Genomic DNA, 22,378 nt, shown 5'->3' with positions numbered 1-22,378 from the left:
CCCCCCCCCCCCCAATTTTTTACCTTGTTTTCTTTATTCCATCCATTTCTCTTAATCAGTAACTCATCCAGTTGACACTTAGGATACAAAGATTAATAAGGTATGATGTTACATGAAACTCAGTCTTAAAGGGCAAGAGGAGGACACATTTTTTGATAAATACTATGTGTAACTGTGTCATCATGTCATAAGGGAAGTATTGCCGAGTGTGATGTAGTACCAATCAATGAATAATCTCCTTAATGATCATATTAAAGAAAATAATGTTCAAGTATAATGAAACATGATGTCATTTCCTATGAATTAATCTGATAATTATACTTACATTGGCTTGCTAACTCACGTTCAGTTTAGATTTTTGCATTGACCCTGAACATTTTTTTTCCAGTTATACTTGCATATAACGAATCTTTTCTTTTTTCCTAAGTTACCACACACTGTCCTCATTGGTCTTTTCATTTTCTTTACCTTACTGGGTACATTCTACCCTAGTGTATTTCTGCATGGCTGCTCCTGTGTAAAGGACACACGTCTCCAGTATCTGAACTTGGTGGACTCCCTCATCTATTTTAGAACTACTCAGTGAGGCCTAACCCTTCCAAACATGTCTTAAATTTTACATCATCTCCCTTCTGTTACCCAGCAATTTTGACCTCTTTTTCTCTGTGTTACTTTTTTTTTGGTCTTAAGTTGTATAACATATTATGTGATTACTTACTATGATTATTTATTGTCCTTCTTTTTGTAAACCTCACCAGGGCTAAAATCTTGGTCTTTTTGGCTCATTGATGTATATCCTAGAACTCTAGTAATGTCTGAGAGATGATGGACATTCAGGGAGAATTTGTTGGAAAATTGAATGTTTGATGCAGGAATAATAATCTTTATTTTTCTTATATCACTTAAATTAAGAAGAGTTAGAACTCTTGTGACTTGGAGTTTTAGAATTTCTCTAATCAAGCTGAACTATTATGATACCTAAGCATTGCTCAGAAACTCTGGCTTAAACCTCAAAGCTCTTCCTGACTTGAATGATAAATAGTCACCTCCCCATGAGGCCATCTTTTGAAGTGTGGTATAAACACTGTTAGAAACAATGGGTAAAGATAAACCTGTCTATCTGGCTTTTAAGTTTTCCTTCTTTATTTTTGAAGGCTTTCCAACTTTTGATTCTTAATTTGCACACAAAATGAGAGTTGAATTGTTTCTGTAATACCATATGAACACAAGTCATCCAATAAAAACCCACATACTCATGCCAAAACATGATGCTAGAGATAATGGCCCTAAGGTTGCCAGAATTTGGCTTTTAGACAATAGTCAAGGCCACTCTCAGAAACACTCTTTTAAGTTATGTACTTGGAAATTTAGGGAAGCTTCCGCATATTTTATATCTCAGAAAATCATAATATTCAAGTAATTCTTGAAACATCCAGGACTATATATACCATGTAAATTTAATTCAGTCTTAAATTGCCCAGAGAATAAAATTAACCTTTATATTAATGTTCTTTAGTAACTTGAAGTTTCAGAAATAAATTTGTAGCTATGTATATTCTAAAAATGAAAAGCCCTAGTCTGTAAAGCAATTATAGTAAGAAAAGTTAATACTTGGGAAAATTTAAATATCACTCAGATTTTCATACTTTTCACTCATCCTTTTCAATACAAATTATATTTCTATATTTTGTTGTCTCTTAAGTTTGTAACCCTAATGATTTCTTATTTTTCTGTTGTCTTTTGGTTAAGCTCTTCACTTTAAATTTTATCCTGTTATTACCATATAAATTATTTGACTTTTGTTTGCATTCCTGTTAATGGTATATTACATTTAAAAGGAAAAAAAGGGAAAGAAAGTGATGAGAAGTTCAAATATAAAGAGGTGGGAGGTGGAAATAAAAACTTCCAGAAATTCTAGATATAACTGCCGCTGGCAAACTTGTGTATGTTTTATATTTTTTCTTTGTTATGATTTATATTTTAACCCTAGTGTATTATAGATACCTTTTTATGGCACTACTTACATAATCATTTCATTTTGTTTTTATTATTCTAAAATTTGAGTTTAAATATAAAATTCACTATTTTAAACATTTAAAAATACACAGATCAGTTTTTTGTGTAATTATAGAGTCATACAACTATCACTGATATCTAATTCCAGAACATTTTTATCAGCACTAAAAGAAACTCTTATCAATCAAGTTGTCATTTCTTTCTTCACCCTTACCCATCCCCTGATTTATTCTGGACATTTCATACACATGGAACCACAAAATAAATGATCTTTTGTGTTTGTCTTCTTTCATTTAGCGTATTTCAAGGTTCATTGTTGTTGTTGCATGTGTCACCATTTCACTCCTTTTACTGACTGAATGATATTCCACTGTATGACATACACATCTTGTGTGCCCATTCATCAGTCAGTGGACATTTGGATTGATTTTACATTTTTGCTCTTATAAATAATGCTGCCATAAACATTCATGCACCAGTATTTTTCTGTTTGATGTTTAACAGGTACCTGGTATTCATTGTATGAGTGAATCATAATGAATTTCCTATTGATTTACTCTAAATTTTCCTTTTCTTAAACATACTGTTGTATGCCACTTTTACTGAGTACCATAATTTAAAAAGTTATTTCCTAATGATGATAGTAATAGCTAATGAATTATAATTATAATTACTGGAATCAAAAGGTATATACATTTTGAATTTAATGTACATTGCTAAGTTGTCTACCAGAAAGGCTGTACCAACAATAATATATGTGATTGTTCTTTTTCCCATATCTCACTTTTAATTTTGTAGGGGAAAGTATCTTTTTGGCCTTCCACTTATATGTTTGTATATATGTACATGTCATATATATGTTCATATACATGTATATATATTGTTATTTTGATTTGTATTTATTTGCAAATGAATTTGAAAATAGTTTCATGTTTATTCTGTTTTTTAAATTCCTATTTATCACCTTTGGCTACTTGTTTTGTGGAGTGAGTCTTTTTAATTACTCTGGGATAAAAGAAAATTAACTATTTATATCACACAGAGCTAGTTTATATATATATATATCCTGTTTTTATCAATAATGACTTTTTTCATACTTTATTGTTAGTCTCTTTACATAATTACTGTTGGTAGTTTATTACTTTAATTTATGCTTATTTTTCACTAGTTTATGATTTGTTTTAAAACATTTGAAATATTTTTCATACTGTTATACTGTTTTACACAATGGTGAATATCAAAAATTCTAAAACAACACCCCCATGTACATGGGCACCTGCCTCTGTTTGAGTTATGTGATTGTCATAGCACTCCCGGTTACTATGCTTGCTCTGGGTATTTCTAGGTGAAAAGTAGGAACAGTATCTCAGGTGTTTGTGTTTATTAGAAGATATAGACAAAATGGCCTTTATATTTAAAATCAGACCAGAAATTTCAAGTCATTTTAATCTCCCAATTTATATATTTACTAAAGAGTTTTATTTATTAATAGTTTTTAAGTTAATTACTCTGGAGAAATTTTCAGGTTTAAGTTATAGGAACTTAACTTTCAAAACCCTTTCAAATCAAATGATTGAAAATTTAGATTTGGCCTCTGAGGTAGAGTACCACATAGAAGAAACTAAAGGAGAGTACCACATAGAAAAAAATATTATTGGAAAGACACACATTCTATTGATAAAATTATGTAAGTTTTTTTAAATGTCTTTTTAAAATGTATGACAGAGAGTTAAACAAATTGTGGATTCTACCAGATAATCTAGTTTCTTGGATTTAATATGAGCTAATGTTCCCTAGTAGTATTCCATATTAATGTTTATCTGTTTTGTAGCTCTTTGAGTGTTCACCAGAAAAATAATGGGACATTTCTAATTTACCGTGTGTATGTGTGTGTGTGTGTGTGTTTAAATAAGCACAGAGCATTTTATAGTGCTTATAATTATCAAGTCACAGTTTATTTCAGTCATGTAAAGTTCTCTCTTGTAAATTCAGTTACATAAATCCAGTAATAGCTTGGGTCACTTTAATGCTCTAATATTGCTCATTTAAAGGAATAGATGTTTCTCATTTTATAGAACAAGGAATAGATTGCACAATTTAGGGGACTATGTTCATTTTTGTAGGCTGTAATCAGTTTCTTCATTTTTCTGATTTTCTAATTTCAATTTGAAGGTGCTCCCTTCAAAATCATTTATAAATTTGTGTCTTGTTATGTATTTTTCTTGAAGGCAAGTTACTTTACCAAAGCTCTCATGCTAAGTTCTCATTCTAATATATGATTTGTTTTTTGTAATATATGCCATGTTTAAGAATTGATTGCAGTTTAAAATTTTGAATGCCTGTTTTTTTTTATACACTGTATTTTTACTCTAAATTTTTACATATCTCTTAATAGTTTCTTAATGAGCCTTGTTCAAATACTTTGTTATAATATATAATTGTTCTTTTATTACTCTCATTTCCATAAATTAAAATATTTTAATTTTATGGAAAGATTAATTTAATTTCTGTCCATTAATAGCTGCCACTATGTAAATTAGTGCTATTTTTCATGTGATTTAATATTATTTTATTAAAAGTTTTTGTATTTCCTTTTTAACATTATTATGACTTTTAAAAATATTTGTGTCATTTAGGTATTTAATATTTTTAAAATTCTTAAATTAATGAACAAAGAGCTTTATTGCTAATATATCCACCATGTAACTATAAATGGCATTTTAAATCAACCTTTAAAAGTTTAAGAAAATTTCCATATAATACTTCATTTTAATTTCAGAACTGCTAAGGATGAAAAATGGTCACATAGAAGATTTTATTATTAGCTGAAGTACAGTACATATCACAATTGTAAAATATTGTTTCACTGAATAATTTTTCTCATATATAAATACTGCTTTGAAGATTCAAAATTTTGGATAAAAACTTGAATTAATATTATTAGTAACAGATTAAAATATGTTCTATTCAATATTGCCAATTAAAGAGAAGCCTATGAGAAGCCTGAATTACTATTAATTTATAATTAGTTTTTTTTTATTTGCCTTACAAATGGCAGTAAGTTTACAGATTCATTGAGGAGTTTTTTCAGTAATCCATATTAACACATTTAAAACTAGAGCCATCTACCTGCAACTGCATTAGAAAAATGTGTGTGTATGTGTGTGTGTGTGTGTGTGTGTTTGTGTGTACACACACACACATAGAGAAGAGATGGCACATTTAGAAATAGAGGTACCTAACTGCATCTTTACTAGAAAAATGCATATATACACACAGAGAGAAAGAAAGAAAATTAGAATAAATATAGCAGAAACAAAGAAGTTTATCTTCAGCATAAATGTTAACAATTACTGAATTATATCAATCATCATAATGTGGTTCAATCATCAAAGAAGTAGAAATTAATCAAAAGCTAGAGTTAGAATAGTGCTAACATGAAAAATATGGAAGAATAATCATATTCATGAATTAGACTCACATTTGCCTTATCACCAAGGCAAATTCATTTGCTTAAAGCCTGCTTAGTAATCTTTTCTGTAATGAGGGCTAATTTTGACATTAATAAGATTATGAAGTTGTATTAATTTTCTTTTCTTTGAAAGATACATACTTTTTGGATCAGGAAATCCTGTATCTTCAGTGTGATTAAGCAATCTGTTGTGTGTTCATCTCTCAGTGGATTCTTCTTTTGACTAAAATTTCAGAAACTAATATCTGTCTGTATTATGATCATAATAGTGTATTTGAATGAATTTTGTTCTTGAACAAAATACTTTTTGAAATTGGTTTTCTAAGCTACTTAATGTTAAAGTACTTTTAACATTACATATCTTATAACATTATATATACTTATAGCAAAATGTTTTATTTCAATTGCAAATGAGAACCTTTTCTACAGTCAAGCAAGCTTTGGGCCATATTGAAATAATGTGAACTTTGTCACTCATCTGAGGTAGAGAAAGCAACCACCATGCTAAGGGTTAAAATTTTATATGAAAAATATTTACCCCAGATACAGTACATGTTGCACTACCTCATTTCCCCCTCTTATTTCTGGAGCTGTCAATGAGAACTCAAAATCAACCAGGAAAACAAGCTGACTGATTCTCTTCCTTCTGTCAGGTCTTGCCTATAGCCAAAGGAGTAGATCAACATGAGGGTACAGGGGAAAGGATGTGTGCTGGATCTTGGCAGGTCTCTTTGGGCCTCTCTTTTCCCATCTATAAAATGTGAGAGTTGATAAAATTTGACTACAGATAATTTGGAATTTAGTGTATTGTTTGATCTGAATGCTTCTGATTGCTTTTAATTGTTGTAGAATGAGGCATTAAATTAGGATCAAAGCAATTATATACCACAAATAACTGGAAATGTTTTAATTAGTAAAAAAAAATTTCTTGGTCTTTCACAGCTAAGATGAAAATAATACATGTAACTAGGACACAAAGACTAGCATACTAACAGCTTTTAAAAATACAGTCTATAAATTGATTTTTATAATAGATTCAGTAATTGTTTACCAGTTTGTATGAGGGATTGAGCTATAGCATAAGTCTGGTCATGTAATAGTTTATTTGATAAACTTTTTGAAGTAAAATCCTTTAATATTTTTATGAAAGTTGTTATTGCTTTGCTTAATTTTTGGATCTATAAATCACAAAATAAACAACCTTGTTTCATGGTAGAGCTAATAAATATGGCTTAAACATTAAGAACTGGTATTATTTGCAAGGAAAAGCATTCTGTTTTGATTTGCACTTCTGTATTGAGAAATTTTTGCTTTAGTTTTTTGTAGTTGTAGCAGGAACATTATGTTCTAATATGGCCTTCAACGAGGGTACTGAATTATAGATCCTTTTAGATATGTGTTTCAAAACTTAGTATTTGTTAAAATGTTACAAATGGATATAGGAGAATAAAGAGTGAATGGTAGAGACATGGATGTGGGAGACTGTAGATCTTTCATTTTTCTATTCTCATTATTTACTGTATTTGTCTTTTCGCAGTATCTAAGTATTTGGAGAGGTGTGGGACCATGTTGTATTGGAGATTTCAATGTTTGCTCATGAGATGAAAAAACATCATTTGTTGGGAATGGGATTCCAGAAATTTGTCTTTGGAGTTTTCCCATATAATTATTCTAGCTGTTTTCAAATAACATAGCAAAGATTTATAGTGGGAGTTGTTAAAAATAATAAGTGGAAATTAGCAAATAAAGAAGTATTTTCCATAGGGTAAGAACATGGTGAGTGTGGTTATACTTAATAATTAGGAACATTTTACTTGATATCAAAGTGCTGTCCTCATATCAAAAAGAAAAGGACACAGAAACCTTAACACTAAGTGGGCAAAAAAAAAAATAGAATTGTTCTTTTAAAATGCATTTGTTTATAACTTATAATGAAGTTAATGTCAAAAACTTTTTGTATTTATTTTTAAGGTTAAAAACTTTCTGAGCCAGATAGTCCAAAAGTGAGTAATTTTTCCTAACCAATCTTATTATAAATTCTGAGGTATAGAATGAATAAATTCAGTCAAGGTGTTGCCCATTTTGAAGTCTGCTGTCATCATCAGCTTGTTACTTTTGGGTAAGTATGATAGAGGTAGAAATCAACATGGAACAGTTATTGCTCACTTATTGCTAAGACCAGGAGATACCCTAGCCTCTCCAAAAGAACAGGTTGCAGCTGACCAGCTTGATTTACTTGTTAAGTGTAGATCACATTCATCCTAATTTAATTCATTTTATTTGGTAGGTAAAAGTGGTGTTTACTGCTTTGAGATTATGTATAGTCATCTTATTTGGACTATTCAGTTTGGAATTATAAACTTAATGGCAGGTTTCTTAAATATCTGTTTTGTTGTTGTTGTTCATTTTTTTTTAAATTATAGGGAAGTTATATAAAGACTCACTTTTTTTTTTTAATATTTATTTATTTTTTTAGTTATCGGCAGACACAACATCTTTGTTGGTATGTGGTGCTGAGGCTCGAACCCGGGCCGCACGCATGCCAGACGAGCGCGCACCACTTGAGCCACATCCCCAGCCCAATGTTGTTCATTTTTTAAAAAGAGATTTATCAAAGTTGTAGATGGCTGGTTTCTCTCCAAATACCTCTTCAAGGTACTCTATGCCTGTGATGTCTCCTGCCACTGAGCTGCACGGGAGCATGGCATTGACTTACCAGGGAGGGCTATGACAGATAAGTGATCTTTTATAGAATATTGCATGGGTTTTGCAAAGCTTTCATTTAGTTTTTGTTTTTTTAAAACCCAGAGAGCACAAGTACGCTTATGCTAATTTTTAAATTAAAATCTCTTTCTAAACCCACACAATATAAGTATATATTATTGTTCCTTTCCCATATGACCTTGTATATTTCTATTAAGTTCCCTGGTTTTAATCATTATTATTATTTTTTTACTTATGCATATAAGTGTTCTTTATATTTTATTATAACTTAATGACATAAAGTTTATTTCCTCAATTTTGTAAGTGCTGTATAATAGTATTTAATTACATGCAAACTGGGGGCTCAGGGAAGTTATGTGAATTTTCTCATCTTTCAGTAGAACATAGTCGGGAGCTTTTAACAACAACTGCTTTGTCATTCTTGAACCACTAGTGAGAATTTTATTTTCAAGTTTCTCCCAGGTAGAATGCATACCTTTATATGCTTATTCAAAATGTTTTCTATTGAGTTCCTGCTATATACAAATCACTGGTGGCCCTTTCTGCTTCTGGTCTAGCCTTTTGTTATATTTTTAATTAGAAAAGAAATAGTCATTATTTTCTTAAGATTATAGTAGGATAAAGGATGAAATGTAGGAAACACATGTCTTTTCATTTCCTTAATCCTGATTCCCACAAGTAATCATTTTAAACAATTACTTTTGCTTTATGTTCTATATCTGTAGCCTTAATCACTACTAAAACAAGTCATGCTTTATTTCTTCAGGGTTATGCAAATAGGTATAGCTCTCTGTATACTTCAGCCTTCAGTATTCTAATTCAGTCCACCAGCATTTTAGGTATTATGTTAATGCTTAATGTTAGTGTAAAGAATAGGAAAACACCATTGTACACCAATTGGGAGAGTTTAAAATTGCTGGGATAAAAATCCAGTGAGTCAATTAGGTTTTCACATTTTTCTTGAACCTGGTTATCCTGGTTTTTTTTTTGTTGTTGTTTTGAAAAAGTAATAATTGACTCATTTATTGGTATAGACATATACTTAAGATATTTTTATATGTTTATAATATATTTCATTCCAGATATTAAATTATCTGTAACAAAAGATACTAATTATTTTCTAGATGATATAGTGGCTTGATGATTTGCTTCAGGCTAGCAGTGTAAGTACAATTGAGTCAGATTCTGTTTAAAGTGTAACAAATTATTTTTCAGTGTTGAATGTTGTTCCTTTTTTAGAATATTAATATGAGATTTTAGGTAGAAAATTAAAATTTAACCTTCAAAGTTGGGTTATCTAAAGGTAAACCTCAACTAATGCTAGTAATACTTCTTTTAAAGGAAAGGATCTGACTTCTTGGAAATGGGGAAATTTTCTTTTTGTAATAAAAAGATAGTGGAGAATGTTAAGCTGGTTCTTCTAAGTTGGTAAAAAAGGATTGCAACTATAAAAATTGGAATATTACTCAGCTTTAAAGAAGAGTAAAATTATGGAATTTGCCAGTAAATGGTTGGAGTTGGAGAATATCATGCTAAGCAAAATAAGCCAATCCCACAAAACCAAAGACTGAATAGTTTCTCTAATATGTGGATGCTAATTCACAATAAGACAGGGGGCACTAAGGAAGAATAGCATTACCTTAGATTAGGTAGAGGGAAGTGATGAAAGGGGAAGGGAGGGGATGGGTAGATAGGGAAGATAATAAAATGAAACAGACATTATTACTGTTATGTGTATATGTGACTATATAACCAATATAATTCTGCAACATGTACACTCAGAAAAATTATATCTCATCTATGTATGATATATTGAAGTATATAATTTCATTCTACTGTCATGTATAATTAAAACAAAAATAAAAATTATAAAAAAATTTAAAGTGAAAAGTTAAAAGCTTAATATCTAAATGTTAATACAGTGTCAAAATAATACCATAAGTAACCAATTTCCTTTAAGTATCTACAACATTTTACAGTATCAGAGTAATTTGTTAAAATTTGGTGGGACTAGCTTGTTCTTCATACCTTGTCTAGATAAACATCAGCTCTAAAGGTAATAGTCTTTGCTATTGTTAGGTAGGTAATATAGAACTTAAGTTATGAGACCAGCTTCATTTATCATTACAAAAGTGGAGAAAGGAAGTCAATTCACAGATTCATTTATATTTTCTGTTACATTGTTAAAAGATGATCCATTGTTAGCTACTGTTTAGTAGAGAACTATAAAAAATTTAGTTTCTGTTCCTAGAAGATCTGATTTTGGCTACAAAACAAGATACAGGAAAGCACAGATACCTTATAGGATATGAATACATGTCTCATTTTAGAGTATAGAAAAGTTAATTTTAGAGTAACATTGGACCCTAGAGATCACAGACCAATTTTTTTTGATTGGGGGCTGGGTACTGGGGATTGAGCTCAGAGGCACTCCACCACTAAGCCACATCCTCAGCCCTATTTTTTATTTTATTTAGAGACAGTTCTCAGTGAGTTGCTTAGCGCTTTGCTTTTGCTGAGGCTGGCTTTGAATTCACGATCTTCCTGCCTCAGCCTCCCTAGCCACTGGGATTACAAGCGTGTGTCACCTTGCCTGGCCATAGATCATTTTTGATACTGAAAATGAGGTATTTTTGTGGGAAATACACCATAGCTGTCAGTAACTGATTGTCTTTTAGTCCAACGAACTTTTCACCACATATTTCTGCTTAAAATTAACTGAAATTGGATTGATGGTTTGAGGGTAAGTTTTACAAAATTTTTGGTAAACAGTGACAACTTCTAAGAATACTTATAACTGAAAGTATATTATACATCTGTCTTCATCTAGAACTTTAAAAAGAGAATTGTTGGTAATAGCATATCTCGTCTTTAGAATAAAATTTCTCCAAGACATAAAATAGTTTCTTGCTATTTGATTTGCTTTTGTGGTTATGTTTAAAGAACATGAAAATATCTTAGGAGTGGTTATTTGTTACTTCAGTCTTTATTTTTAAATAAGGCAAGATCACCTTGTAGCTTTGGTTTTTTACTCTTCCTGTTAAAAATTAGTTATGAACTTTTACTAGTAATAAGTCTATGTTGAAGCAAAAGTGATATTCAAATAATGATAATATCTGAAATAACCAATTGAGCACTACTGTTATATTTAATTAAATTGAATTCCCTATAGATGTAGAATGTTTTCAATAAAATTCTGGGATATGTAGAAAATTTACATGAGAGGTTCTTTGAAGGGAATCTACTTTCTCTTAAAGTCCATCCTTCTGAATGTGAAAAGTTCAGTGTCTTGAATAAGATTCTCATTTTGAAATGTTGCAGGCACATGGACCAGGAAGAAAGATCCTTACATCTTGTATGTTGAGTTGATAAGTTGATAAAAGTGTTGTGAAGATAATCTGGTTTATTTAAGGCCCTGCAAGTCCTGATGATATCCATCTGTTAATTAGTCTCTCAGACTGTAATCTGGGAAATCTTGCCATTATGTTTTGGGTCAAAGTCTTACAGTCAGCGTAGCCTACCCATAGCACCAGTCCTATGGGTTTGGAGTGCCCACTCCTTGTTCAACCCATGCCTTGATTTGTTTCCTTTCCTCCATAATGGGGCTTTGTTATATTTTAGAGTTTTGACAGCTATACTTTAAAACTTATAAATTATTTTCCTCAGACATTTGGAACTCTTGAGAAGTTTTCAAGTTGTATTGTAGGAAAGTAAATCATCCTCTAATGCAAAAGGGCTAGGCTCTTATTTATTTCCTTACAAAGGAAATTCTTGGTGTGGAAATCTTTGCTTTACCTTTCTCTTTGCTTACCTCTCTGGGTGGTTGCACTAGTTAATACAGTGTTGCCTTTTCTTTGCCTGCTTCTCTTACTTTGTCTCCTGTATTGCCTTTTACAGAGATTTAACTCTAGCAGAGAATTCTTATGATTCTTTCTTCTCTGACAGTGTGTAGTATTCCATTTCTTGGTAGCTATACCTCTCATTGAAAAAATTATAGAATGTTGTCAAAAAATGGAAGGCAAGGAAGACTAGTTGAGACTAAAAACATTTTGAGGAGATACATTTGGAAGCGTCGATATGGTGAAAGGTTGGATTAGAAAGTAAATTTCAAAATTTTGTCTAAATTCTCAGCAAGTAATGAGAAAAATTTAACTTTGCATATTATTCTTACTTGTTTGTGGTGCAAGGGGAACTTTTTTTAAACAGTAATAACAGAAGCAATAATGAACACTTTCCTAATATTTGGTATTAACTAGGCTCAATGCTACTTTGTCTCATCTAATCCTAATGATATCAGGTAGATGCTAGCATTATTCTCAATTTATAGAAGAGGCTCAGACTTATACAGTGAATTTAAGTTATTTAGTTAATATCACATAGCTAGAACTCGATCTAGTTAAGATTCACCTGACTCAAAAAAAAAAAAAAAAACAAAAACATGTTATTAACCTCCAAGGCATCCTTACTCCCCTGTATCAGTCCTTCAGAGGGCTAACAGGTGAGTAACTTGAAAAGCATCCTTAAGAAAAACTATAGGGAATTATTATACCAGGATTTTTTTTCTTTGGCCTGGGGTGGGGGGTTGGGGGGAAGACCAGGGATTGAACTCAGGGGCACTTAACCACTGAGCCACATCCCCAGCCCAATTTTTGTATTTTATTAGAGACAGGGTCTCACTGAGTTACTTAGTTCCTTGCTTTTGCTGAGGCTGGCTTTGAACTTGCTATCCTCCTGTGTCAGCCTCCTGAGCTGTTAGCATTACAGGCGTGTACCACCGCATCCGGCAGCAGGAATTTTTTTACCTCAGAGAAGAGAGTGGCCAAAGGAAAATGATGGAAAGAGATTAAGAGGAAGAAGAGAGATTTAAATATGCTTATAGATATCTATTTATAGTAGTAAGATATGATTTTTAAAGAGATACTGAATTATTTAGTTACTTGAATAAAGATTTACATGTGCTTTGTGTTTTTATTTATATGTAGACACAGGTAAATATGTTTGTCTAAAATATTTGATATTGTAATCTATATACAGACAACTCAAAACCAGATTCTCACCAAAACTTACTATGAAAATACTTTAAAATTTTAAGGTTTTATGCTCATTGTGATTAAGATGATTTGTTTTGTGCTAATTTATCAGTTTATTTATTGAAAAAATAAGTAATTTATTGAATGCCTACTGTGAGCCAAACATGGTGTGAAGTGCTGGAAATTGATTGAAAGGAAAATAAGATGCAATCACTGCCTTAGTGATTTTATCACCTAATGTGAGATAATCAAGTAAAGAAAAAAAATATAATGAGTAAGCACAGGGTGCTGTGCCAACCAGTGGGACTAACTGTAGAGATCTCACACAGCTTACTGGAAGAGAGGGGCTTTTAAGATGTCCTGAGTGCTGAATCATGACTGTTTGGATTTCTGTTGTTTGATTAACCATCAGTACATCATTAGAAATGCCAGGGAAACGTTTTAAAAAATACCCATGCCTGGGCCCTCCCCTAATGGTTTTGATTATTCAGTTTGCAGGAAAACCAGGGATGAGTATTTCTAAAGGCAGTCCAGTTATTCAGATGTGCTGCCCTTGAGAACCATTTAAATAGTAGCATCTTAGACATTGCTTCTAAAATGGTGCTTGCTGACAGGAACACTTTTTGATGTCTCTGGAAAGAAGTTATTACTGGGAAAGGGAAGGTTTGAGATGAATAAATAATTCACAATAAAGAGGCACATATTTAAAATATAAAAGCAAGTCTTTCTATATTAAGATTTAAGCAACTTCCCTGGGTAAGATGACTTATCACTGCAGACAAATGAAGAAAGATGTCTCTTATATCCCACTTAAAAATATAAGTACAAAAATGGCTTTCATGAACCCACTACTCAGAGCCCTACATAGAAATATTAATACAACATACATCTAGTGGAGCATTTGGTCATAAGTAGATACATAATTACCCAAATTTGAGAGATGAGCATGGGAAATACCTGGAGTTGTCATGGATTAGTGACTAGATGAGAGCAAATGAGTGACATAGGGGAGCTTTATAATATGTTTAGAAGATTGTGAATTATCAGTGAATATGGGATGCTAATTGATTTTATTTGCTTATTGGATAGAGCATACATTGTTTCACCTTTTGAAATAACCTATAAAGAGGGAGAAAAGAATTGACAGTATTTTTTCTGTTTTTCAAAGTAAGGTTTAAAATTCACCTGGAGATGTTTAAATTCATGTTTAACTCATATACGGGAAACATAAGGAAGGTCTTTTGTGCATTTTGTAAGACTGTCTTAGATAATAAAATATTGAGCTACAAGATATTTTTAGCATCTAATTCCTTTTAATTTCATTTGCCTTGATTTTATTGTTAAGAAAAACTGTGATCCAGACGCATTAAGTCAGTTTTCCAAAGTAACACAACTAAAGGTAGAATGGGATTAGATTTCAGAATTTTCAACACCTAAATCCATACCCCTTTTACATTAGCACACTATAGTATTCTCTATTTTTCAGAATTTTATTGTTCTTGTATTTTTAATTTTCTATTCCAGTTTTCTTTTATTTTGTATTACAATTTATCTCCTGAAGGTCAAGTAACCTGGTTTGGTTATGAGAGTCCTCGTAGCTTCTGGGACTATATCAGAGTGGCTTGCCGGAAAGTTTCTCAGAATTGTATCTGCAGCATTGAAAATATGGAAAATGTCAGTTCCTCTAGAGCTAAGGTAAGACATTGATAATATGTAATATGTATAATCTAATTGTAAGTGCTTTTTAACATATATATAAAATATTTGAATTTTTTGCTGTAAAAAATTTCAGAACCCTCTTTTTTTTCTTTTTTTCATTGCAAGTAGTTATTCTAGAATGTTCATGAGTCTTCACTGTGCGTCTTGAATATCAGGAAGATATGAAACTACTCACTACAAATTTCCTTTTAAGAAGTGAGATAAAATATTTCCTGTTTTAACATCTTGAATTATCTAAGCCAGTGGCTCTCAAACAGTGTCCTGCAGAAATCTGGGGGTCTCCAAGACCTTTTCTGTAAGGTTCTATGATCTCGTGTTATTTGACTTTTTACTGTGTTAATATTTGCACTGCTAATGGTAAGTGAAAATCCTCGTGCCTTGGTACAAATTGAGGTGGTAGCAGCAAAGTGAATTAGTAGTCATTGAGTTCTTTCTTACCATACACTCATCATGAAAAAGCCAGTTTCCTGTAAGAATGTCTATGATGATGCAGTAAACCTTAATTTTATTAAATCTCAACTTTTGAGTATATGTCTTTTTAATTTCCTGAGTGAAAAAAGGGGAAATAGGCATAAACATTTCTGTAGCATATTGATATATTATGGTTACCTGGAGAAAGGTAGTTAGTTCTGCAGTGTTTGAATTGTTTGAATAGTCTTCATTTAAGACTGTATTTTTACTAGAAAGAAACTTTAAAACTATATATTTTTTTTAGACTTCATCATTTGGCAGACATTTTCTTGGAAAAAAATTTAAAGCATAAGCTTTCTTCCTGGAGCAATCACTTCAGAAAGCAGCTGACTATATTCATTGCTAGTGGTAAAACTAAAGCTTTGAAGTAAGAACTCCACTTTTGGAAAACTTAAATTCATCATCTTAGGCTTGATGACTTGATAAAGGTTGATAAATACTTTTCTAATAATATGGTTGCTGATATTAGCAAATGCAATTTTAACTATTTAATTACATTTTTTAACATTTTGGCAGATCTGTATAACTCATATTTTTATAATGAACAATTCCTGAAATTACAAGATCATTTGTGGATAGAAGAGTAATTCAAAGTGCCAAATAGACTAAAGAATTTAATGCGATATAATGCTAAAAATTTAGTGATTTGGCTACATAGTCCATGTTGTAACTGCCTTTTAATAAATTATTACTTACTGAGATTTGTAGTAGATTCCAGGGAGAATATCTACACTTATCTAAAAAGACTATTAAAATACTCCCTTTTCCAACTATGTGCAAGGAAAGATTTTCTGCCTATACTTCAACCAAAACAACACATTGTAGCTGATGGAGTGCAGAAGCAGATGTCTAATTCTCTTTTATTAATCCAGACATTAAAGAAATTTGAAAAAATGTAAAATCAAGCCACTTGTCTCACTAATATTTTTGTTTATGGAAAACAGTAATTTTTCATAAAATGTTAATTTATGCTAATATGTTTTTAAAATTACCCAATGTTCTGAAAATTTTTAGTTTTAACTTATAATATAGTAAATTTTGATATAACCTGTGTAAAGGCTTTTTTAGGGTCCTCAGTAATTTTTAAAATTGTAAAAAGACAGCTGCTGATCTATATCAGCTTTAATTAGGAATTTTATTTATGTTTTTTATTTGTTTATTCATTTATATTTTTATTGGGTTTAAATTAGTTATGTATACTTTGACAGTTGACATAATTCAGTTCATTTCTTTAGAATTATAAAATTGTAACTGCATCTTGGTTGAGTTTGTGTCACTTCTACTTTCATGTTTTCTTATGATTTAAGAATAATATTTTAGTTTCTTTTGGTTAAGATTAGAAGACTAATTATAATTTGGATGAATCAGATCTATAAAAATAAAGTTTTATGATACATAAACTTTCTCATTTTCAAATTTAAAGTCAGAGACATGTATATGACAAGTACATTCTAAGTCTGTTCAATAGAAGAAAGGGTATATTTTTAGAACTAGCATTTCTTCAAAATACAAAAGGAATTGAGAAGTTAACAAACATTAGAAATGTAGCATTTGGATTTGGGTGGACCAAAGGAACCAAACCCTGGCTGCCTACCTCTCTTAATGAGACTCTTGGGAATAGTCCCCGCACAACAGGATGTTGTCCTGCAGAGAGGTAATGTTTATTCTGTAAAGAACTAGTGTTGAGTATCAAAACACCACAGAAAAATTATGTTCCAAATCCTGTATTTATATCTTTGTTTTTCTCATGCCTCAAACAGATTCCAGTTAGTGGAGAGAGAGATTCTATTATTTGCTTGATATACTGGGAGAAGTCTGTGGGCAAAAATTAGATCTGTCTTTATTCATTGCAGTGAGGAAAGCAAAGTACTTTATCAGTAGTCACACTGTCAAGTATTAGGATTGAAGAATTAAATAAATGCTTCAGATGGCAGGTTTGTAAAGCTGTAGAGCTTCAGTCTTAAAGAACTTCTTAGCATATGTAGCACTGTCATCCTGCCTTAACACATGAGAAAAAATATACTAGAGTGGAAGCACCAAACATACCTGATATTAATTTATAGCTCAAAGTGCTTGGGACCAAAACAGCTTTATTTTTAAAATACTATATAAGGATCTAGATTTACTCTGATTACATTTTTAGTGTTGTACAGATGACAGTTCAAGATGCACTATGGAGCAATGACCAATTTGATATAGAAACATTCTTTAAGTGTTTTACCTCCTGCCCCACTCAAGCCAGTGCTGGGATTGAACCCCAAACCTCATACATAATAGACAATGCTCTACCACTGAGCTATACTCATAGTCACATTCTTTAAATTTAGCTGAATTAATTGAATCAGGATTGTCTGTGTCCTGGTACCTCTGTGCCACTTAAACTCATATTGGAAAAACTGGTCACCGTGAGAAATCTGAAATTAATCTCTTTAGGTTAAAAGACTATTCCCTTTTTTTGGTTGGTCTGTGACAAGTTGAGTCTATTTCCCAAATCTAAACATAGCATAAGAGTAGAATGGAATATTTGAGCTGAAGATCATGTCCATAGTCTCCCTCTTAGGTATGCAGCATGCCTCTTTTTGTAACATGCAGGGCTTCTGAGACATGGAATTACTATCCTAAACTTACTTGTATTTCAGACTGGAATTAGCACTCCTAGAAAATTGACTTCATCTCAACAGTAACCAACTTATTTCATGCTTTTCTGAACTCACCTGAATCTGTTCTTGGAAAATTATTTATAAGCATATTAGATGTTCTGTGATGAAAACCACTACTAATTTTATCTTTAGTACTACTTTTACTGTCTTTGCACTTACTTCCCTTGGTTTCAAGTTAAAGAAATCTTTTTTTCTCTTTTATTATTTTCTTGATTTCAAAATATGAGCCCTTTGTTTTTCTTGAGTTCTTATAACCTTCTGGCATATGTTGTGTAGGGTTTTCCCCCCACTTTTTCTTTCTTTCTTTTTTTTTTTTTTTTACCATTTTTGAGAACCTTTCATTGCTTTTATTTTATTATTATTTTTAGTTGTATTGATTTTATTTTTTAAAATACATGACAGTGGAATGCATTACATTTCTTATTACACATATAGAGTACAGTTTTTCATATCTTTGTATATAGAGTATGTTCATACCAATTCATGCCTTTATACAATAGTAACAAAAACAGCATGGTATTCTTTATTTCCTAAGAGCAGTTTTTAGCAAGGTTTGGCTTTCCTAGTTTGTGGTTGCTTTTGCTATATTCTATTATTGTGGAATTGAACATACCTAAACCATTTTCTGAATATACTAGTCACATCATCTAACCATATACATACAATGCATACTACATACTTCCACCCATCAAATTTTATTGAGTGCCTCTAATAGGTAAGAATTTGAACGTAGTAATACAATCTTATGACATATATCCCCAATCCTTTTTTTTTTTTTTGGTCTCCTTGCTTACTCTGTCCTTCAGATGGACCAGAATATCAAATAATTAGAACTTTATAATAAGATAGTATTGAGAAGGAAAAATTTTAATTATTATTTCCCATTATTCAATGCCCAAATCTTTTTCTCCTCTCTTAACCTCCACTTGAAATTTCCTATTCCCAAGTCTTTATTGTGTTGGTCCCAACTTGGAAAGAGTGTCAGAAAACCTCGGAAAGCTTTAAAAATAAAAATAGCTGGGCATGGTGGCACATGCCTATAATCCCAGCAGCTCCGGAGGCCAAGGCAGGAGGATTGCAAGCCAGCCTCAGCAAAAGCAAGGCACTAAGCAGCTCAGTGAGACCCTGTCTCTAAATAAAATACAATAGGGCTGGAGATGTGGCTCAGTGGTTGAGTGCCCCCGAGATCAATTCCCAGGACCCCCCAATAAATAAAATAAATATAAAATAGTTTCTCACACAGAAACTAGAGATATTCGGATTCTGCCTATTTGTTTTATGTAGTATCCACTTAAAATTCTAGCTTCAGAAGAATCATTCTAACACACTGTTATCATTATGTCATTATTTCTCTCTACTTGTTAGCAATAGCTTAAATACTGAACAACTGTAAGCAAGTTACTTATCTCCTTCAACAAGTATATATTGAATACCTACTATATGCCAAAAACTTATAAAAATAGGTGAAAAAGATGACAAAGAGCAAATGTTATGTACATTACATTTTAATAATGTAATAAAGAAATGTGTGTGTGTGTGTGTGTGTGTGTGTGAGAGAGAGAGAGAGAGAGAGAGAGAGAGAAAGAAAATAAGTATCTCCAGAGAGAGAGAGAGAAAGAGAGAGAGAGAGAATATATTAGTATCTGAGAGAGAGAGAGAAAGAAAATAAATATCTCCAGAGATAGAGAGAGAGAAAGAGAGAGAGAGAGAGAGAATATATTAGTATCTCCAGGGCCTTGAAAAATTCAAACAAGTTAAGAACTTACAAAGTAACAGGAGTGGTAGTAGAGGATACACACAGATATTGTGGTTATAGAAGACTTCTGTGTGAAAGTAACCTTTGACCTAAGACATAAATTAAGGAAAGAAATGTCCTGTGCAAATATTGATTATAGTAAGCAAGGTATAGAATAGAAGATATGGTTAAAATTAAGAGTTTGGATGAGTGCAGTGGGGAACTGTTTGAAGGTTTCTTTTCTACCTTTTTCCCCCTTGTTTTAAACAGTAGAGTACTGTAATCTGATTTACATGTTTAGGTCAACTCAGTGCTTTATGGAACATACAGAGAAAGGAGGAGTGCAAATCTAATACAAGGGTGTAATTGGAATCTAAAAGAAGAAATGATCATTGAAGTAAGAAAAAGTATTAGTTTCTGGATCCAGTGACAACAAAATAGCTTATATCAGGGGTCTCTCATACCAAGAACAACTATAAAGATTGAAGAAAATATGCAAAGCAACATATTTAAGGCATAAAAGGAAAACCATGGCATGAGAACTTGAGTGACCACAACCTGGAGAGAAGGGTTATATTGGGTGAACCTCATATTCATGTTGGCTTGAGCCTGAGGATCTTTGTTCACATCATAGTTATAGAGGGGAGAGTGGTGGAGGTGAAAGTGGTTCTTTTCAGTATACTGGGCTAGTAAAATAGAAGTTGGAGCATGGAACTTCCAGTGAAACCAGGATTTAGGGGAAAGAATTTCAGATAAATGTGTCTGAAGTTGAGAGTATGATTTTCTGAGGTGGTTGCACTCAACTCTTAGTTATCTGTAGGATGAGGGGGGGGGGGGGGGAGGGAGAGAGAGAGAAGAACAAGGTCCATAAACCAGAATGAAAGCAGCGGGTAAGAGATCAAAAAACTAATTGAAGATTTCACAGCCTTGTACTGGAGATATAGATATCAGAAGTTCAAGGGCAAACAAGATGGGAGAGTGCCGTAAAAACTCCAGGCTTTCATTTAAAGCCCCAGCAGGACTTTACTTTGGGATTAAGGTAAATTTGGAAGATTATTCCAAAAAAGGCCTAAAGGTGGTGTCTAAGTGGTACAGGGTGATTTTCTAGTATTCTGTACTCCTGCCAAGAAAAAAAAATTGCTCTGGAGAAAGGTGGTATCTGAATGCTAAAAAATTTTGTAAACAATGTCCATTGTTCAGTCAGAATTCATCAAATGTATCAACAAAGATCAATGACTGGAATCAAGAAGAATAAAAAAGATAATCGAAACAGATCTGTGAGGGATAAAGATTATGGGCTTTTAAGTAATTTTAATTAAAGTTCAAAATACAGAAATAAATCTGAATTCTAGGACAATGGAATATATATTTCTTTAAAAAGCTAACTGCAAAATACATACTCTTATCAGACATACACAGGATATGTACAAAGATTAATCATTTGATGAGCCATAATTCATTTCAATGAATTTCAGAGATTAGGGTCATAGAGTATGTTATTTAATGGAATTAAGCTGGGATCAGTAACAACAAAACAACAAGGAAGTAGAAACACTTTTATGAGTGAAACTGAGAACTTTTAAATGCTCAGGGATAAAAGGGGAACTCATAATCAAAACTGAAATATATTTAGAAAGTAATGATAATGAAAATGATATATAAAACTGTGCTTAGAATAAAAAAGGTTTACTGGAAATCCATATGTACCAAAATGAAATTAAACCTCTATCTCTCACCCTGCACAAAAATCAACTCAAAGTGGATCAAAGGCCTAGGCACTAAAACAGAGACCCTGTGCCTAATAGAAGAAAAAATAGGCTCAAATCTTCACTATGTTGGCCTAGGATCTGACTTCCTTACAAGACTCCTAAAGTGCAAGAAGTAAAATCAAGAATTAATAAATGGGATAGATTCAAATTAAAAAGCTTTTTCTCAACAAAGGAAGCAATTAATAAAATGAGGAGAGAGCCTACAGATTGGGAGAAAATCTTTACCACACCCAGCTCCAATAAAGCATTAATCTCTAGGATATGTAAAGAACTCAAAAAACTTAACAAAAAATCAAATAACCCAATCAATAAATGGGCTAAGGAACTGAACAGACACTTCACAGAAGAAGAAATACAGTCGATCAACAAATGTATAAAAAAAGTGTTCAACATCTCTAGCTATTAGAGAAATGCAAATCAAAACTGCTCTTAAGATTTCATCTCACTCTGGTCAGAATGGCAATCATCAAAAATACAGGCAACAATAAATTGATGAGGATGTGGGGGGAAAAGATACACTCATACATTGCTAGTGGGACTGCAAATTGGTGCAACCACTATGGAAAGCAGTATGGAGATTCCTCAGAAAATTGGGAATGGAACCACCATTTGACCTAGTTATCTTACTCCTTGGTTTATATCCAGAGGACTTAAAATCAGCATACTATAATGATGCAGCCACATCAATATTTATAGCAGCTCAATTCACAATAGCTAGACTATGGAACCAATCTAGGTGTCCCTCAATAGATGAATGGATAAAGAAAATGTGAGATATATAT

The 22,378-nt window shown here is 31.9% G+C and overlaps 2 protein-coding genes across 3 annotated transcripts in view; one reads left to right on the top strand and one right to left on the bottom strand.

Annotated features, from left to right (window-relative positions):
- Positions 1-22,378, top strand: part of Rundc3b (RUN domain containing 3B) — a 129,634-nt gene that overhangs the window by 21,206 nt on the left and 86,050 nt on the right. For both annotated transcript variants that reach the window (XM_048785453.1, XM_048785452.1), the window contains exon 3: positions 14,804-14,937. In XM_048785453.1, coding sequence (XP_048641410.1) covers positions 14,908-14,937 — 30 coding nt within the window. In that variant the 5' untranslated portion in view covers positions 14,804-14,907. The remainder of the gene's footprint in view (positions 1-14,803; positions 14,938-22,378) is intronic.
- Abcb1 (ATP binding cassette subfamily B member 1) overlaps positions 1-22,378 on the bottom strand; it is a 178,647-nt gene that overhangs the window by 151,215 nt on the left and 5,054 nt on the right. The window lies entirely within an intron of this gene.

The sequence above is a fragment of the Marmota marmota genome, unplaced genomic scaffold (assembly GCF_001458135.2).
Source record: "Marmota marmota marmota unplaced genomic scaffold, marMar, whole genome shotgun sequence".
NCBI lineage: Eukaryota > Metazoa > Chordata > Mammalia > Rodentia > Sciuridae > Marmota > Marmota marmota.
The sequence above is the reverse complement of the archived record's forward strand: the minus strand, read 5'-3'. Positions and strand labels throughout refer to the sequence as shown.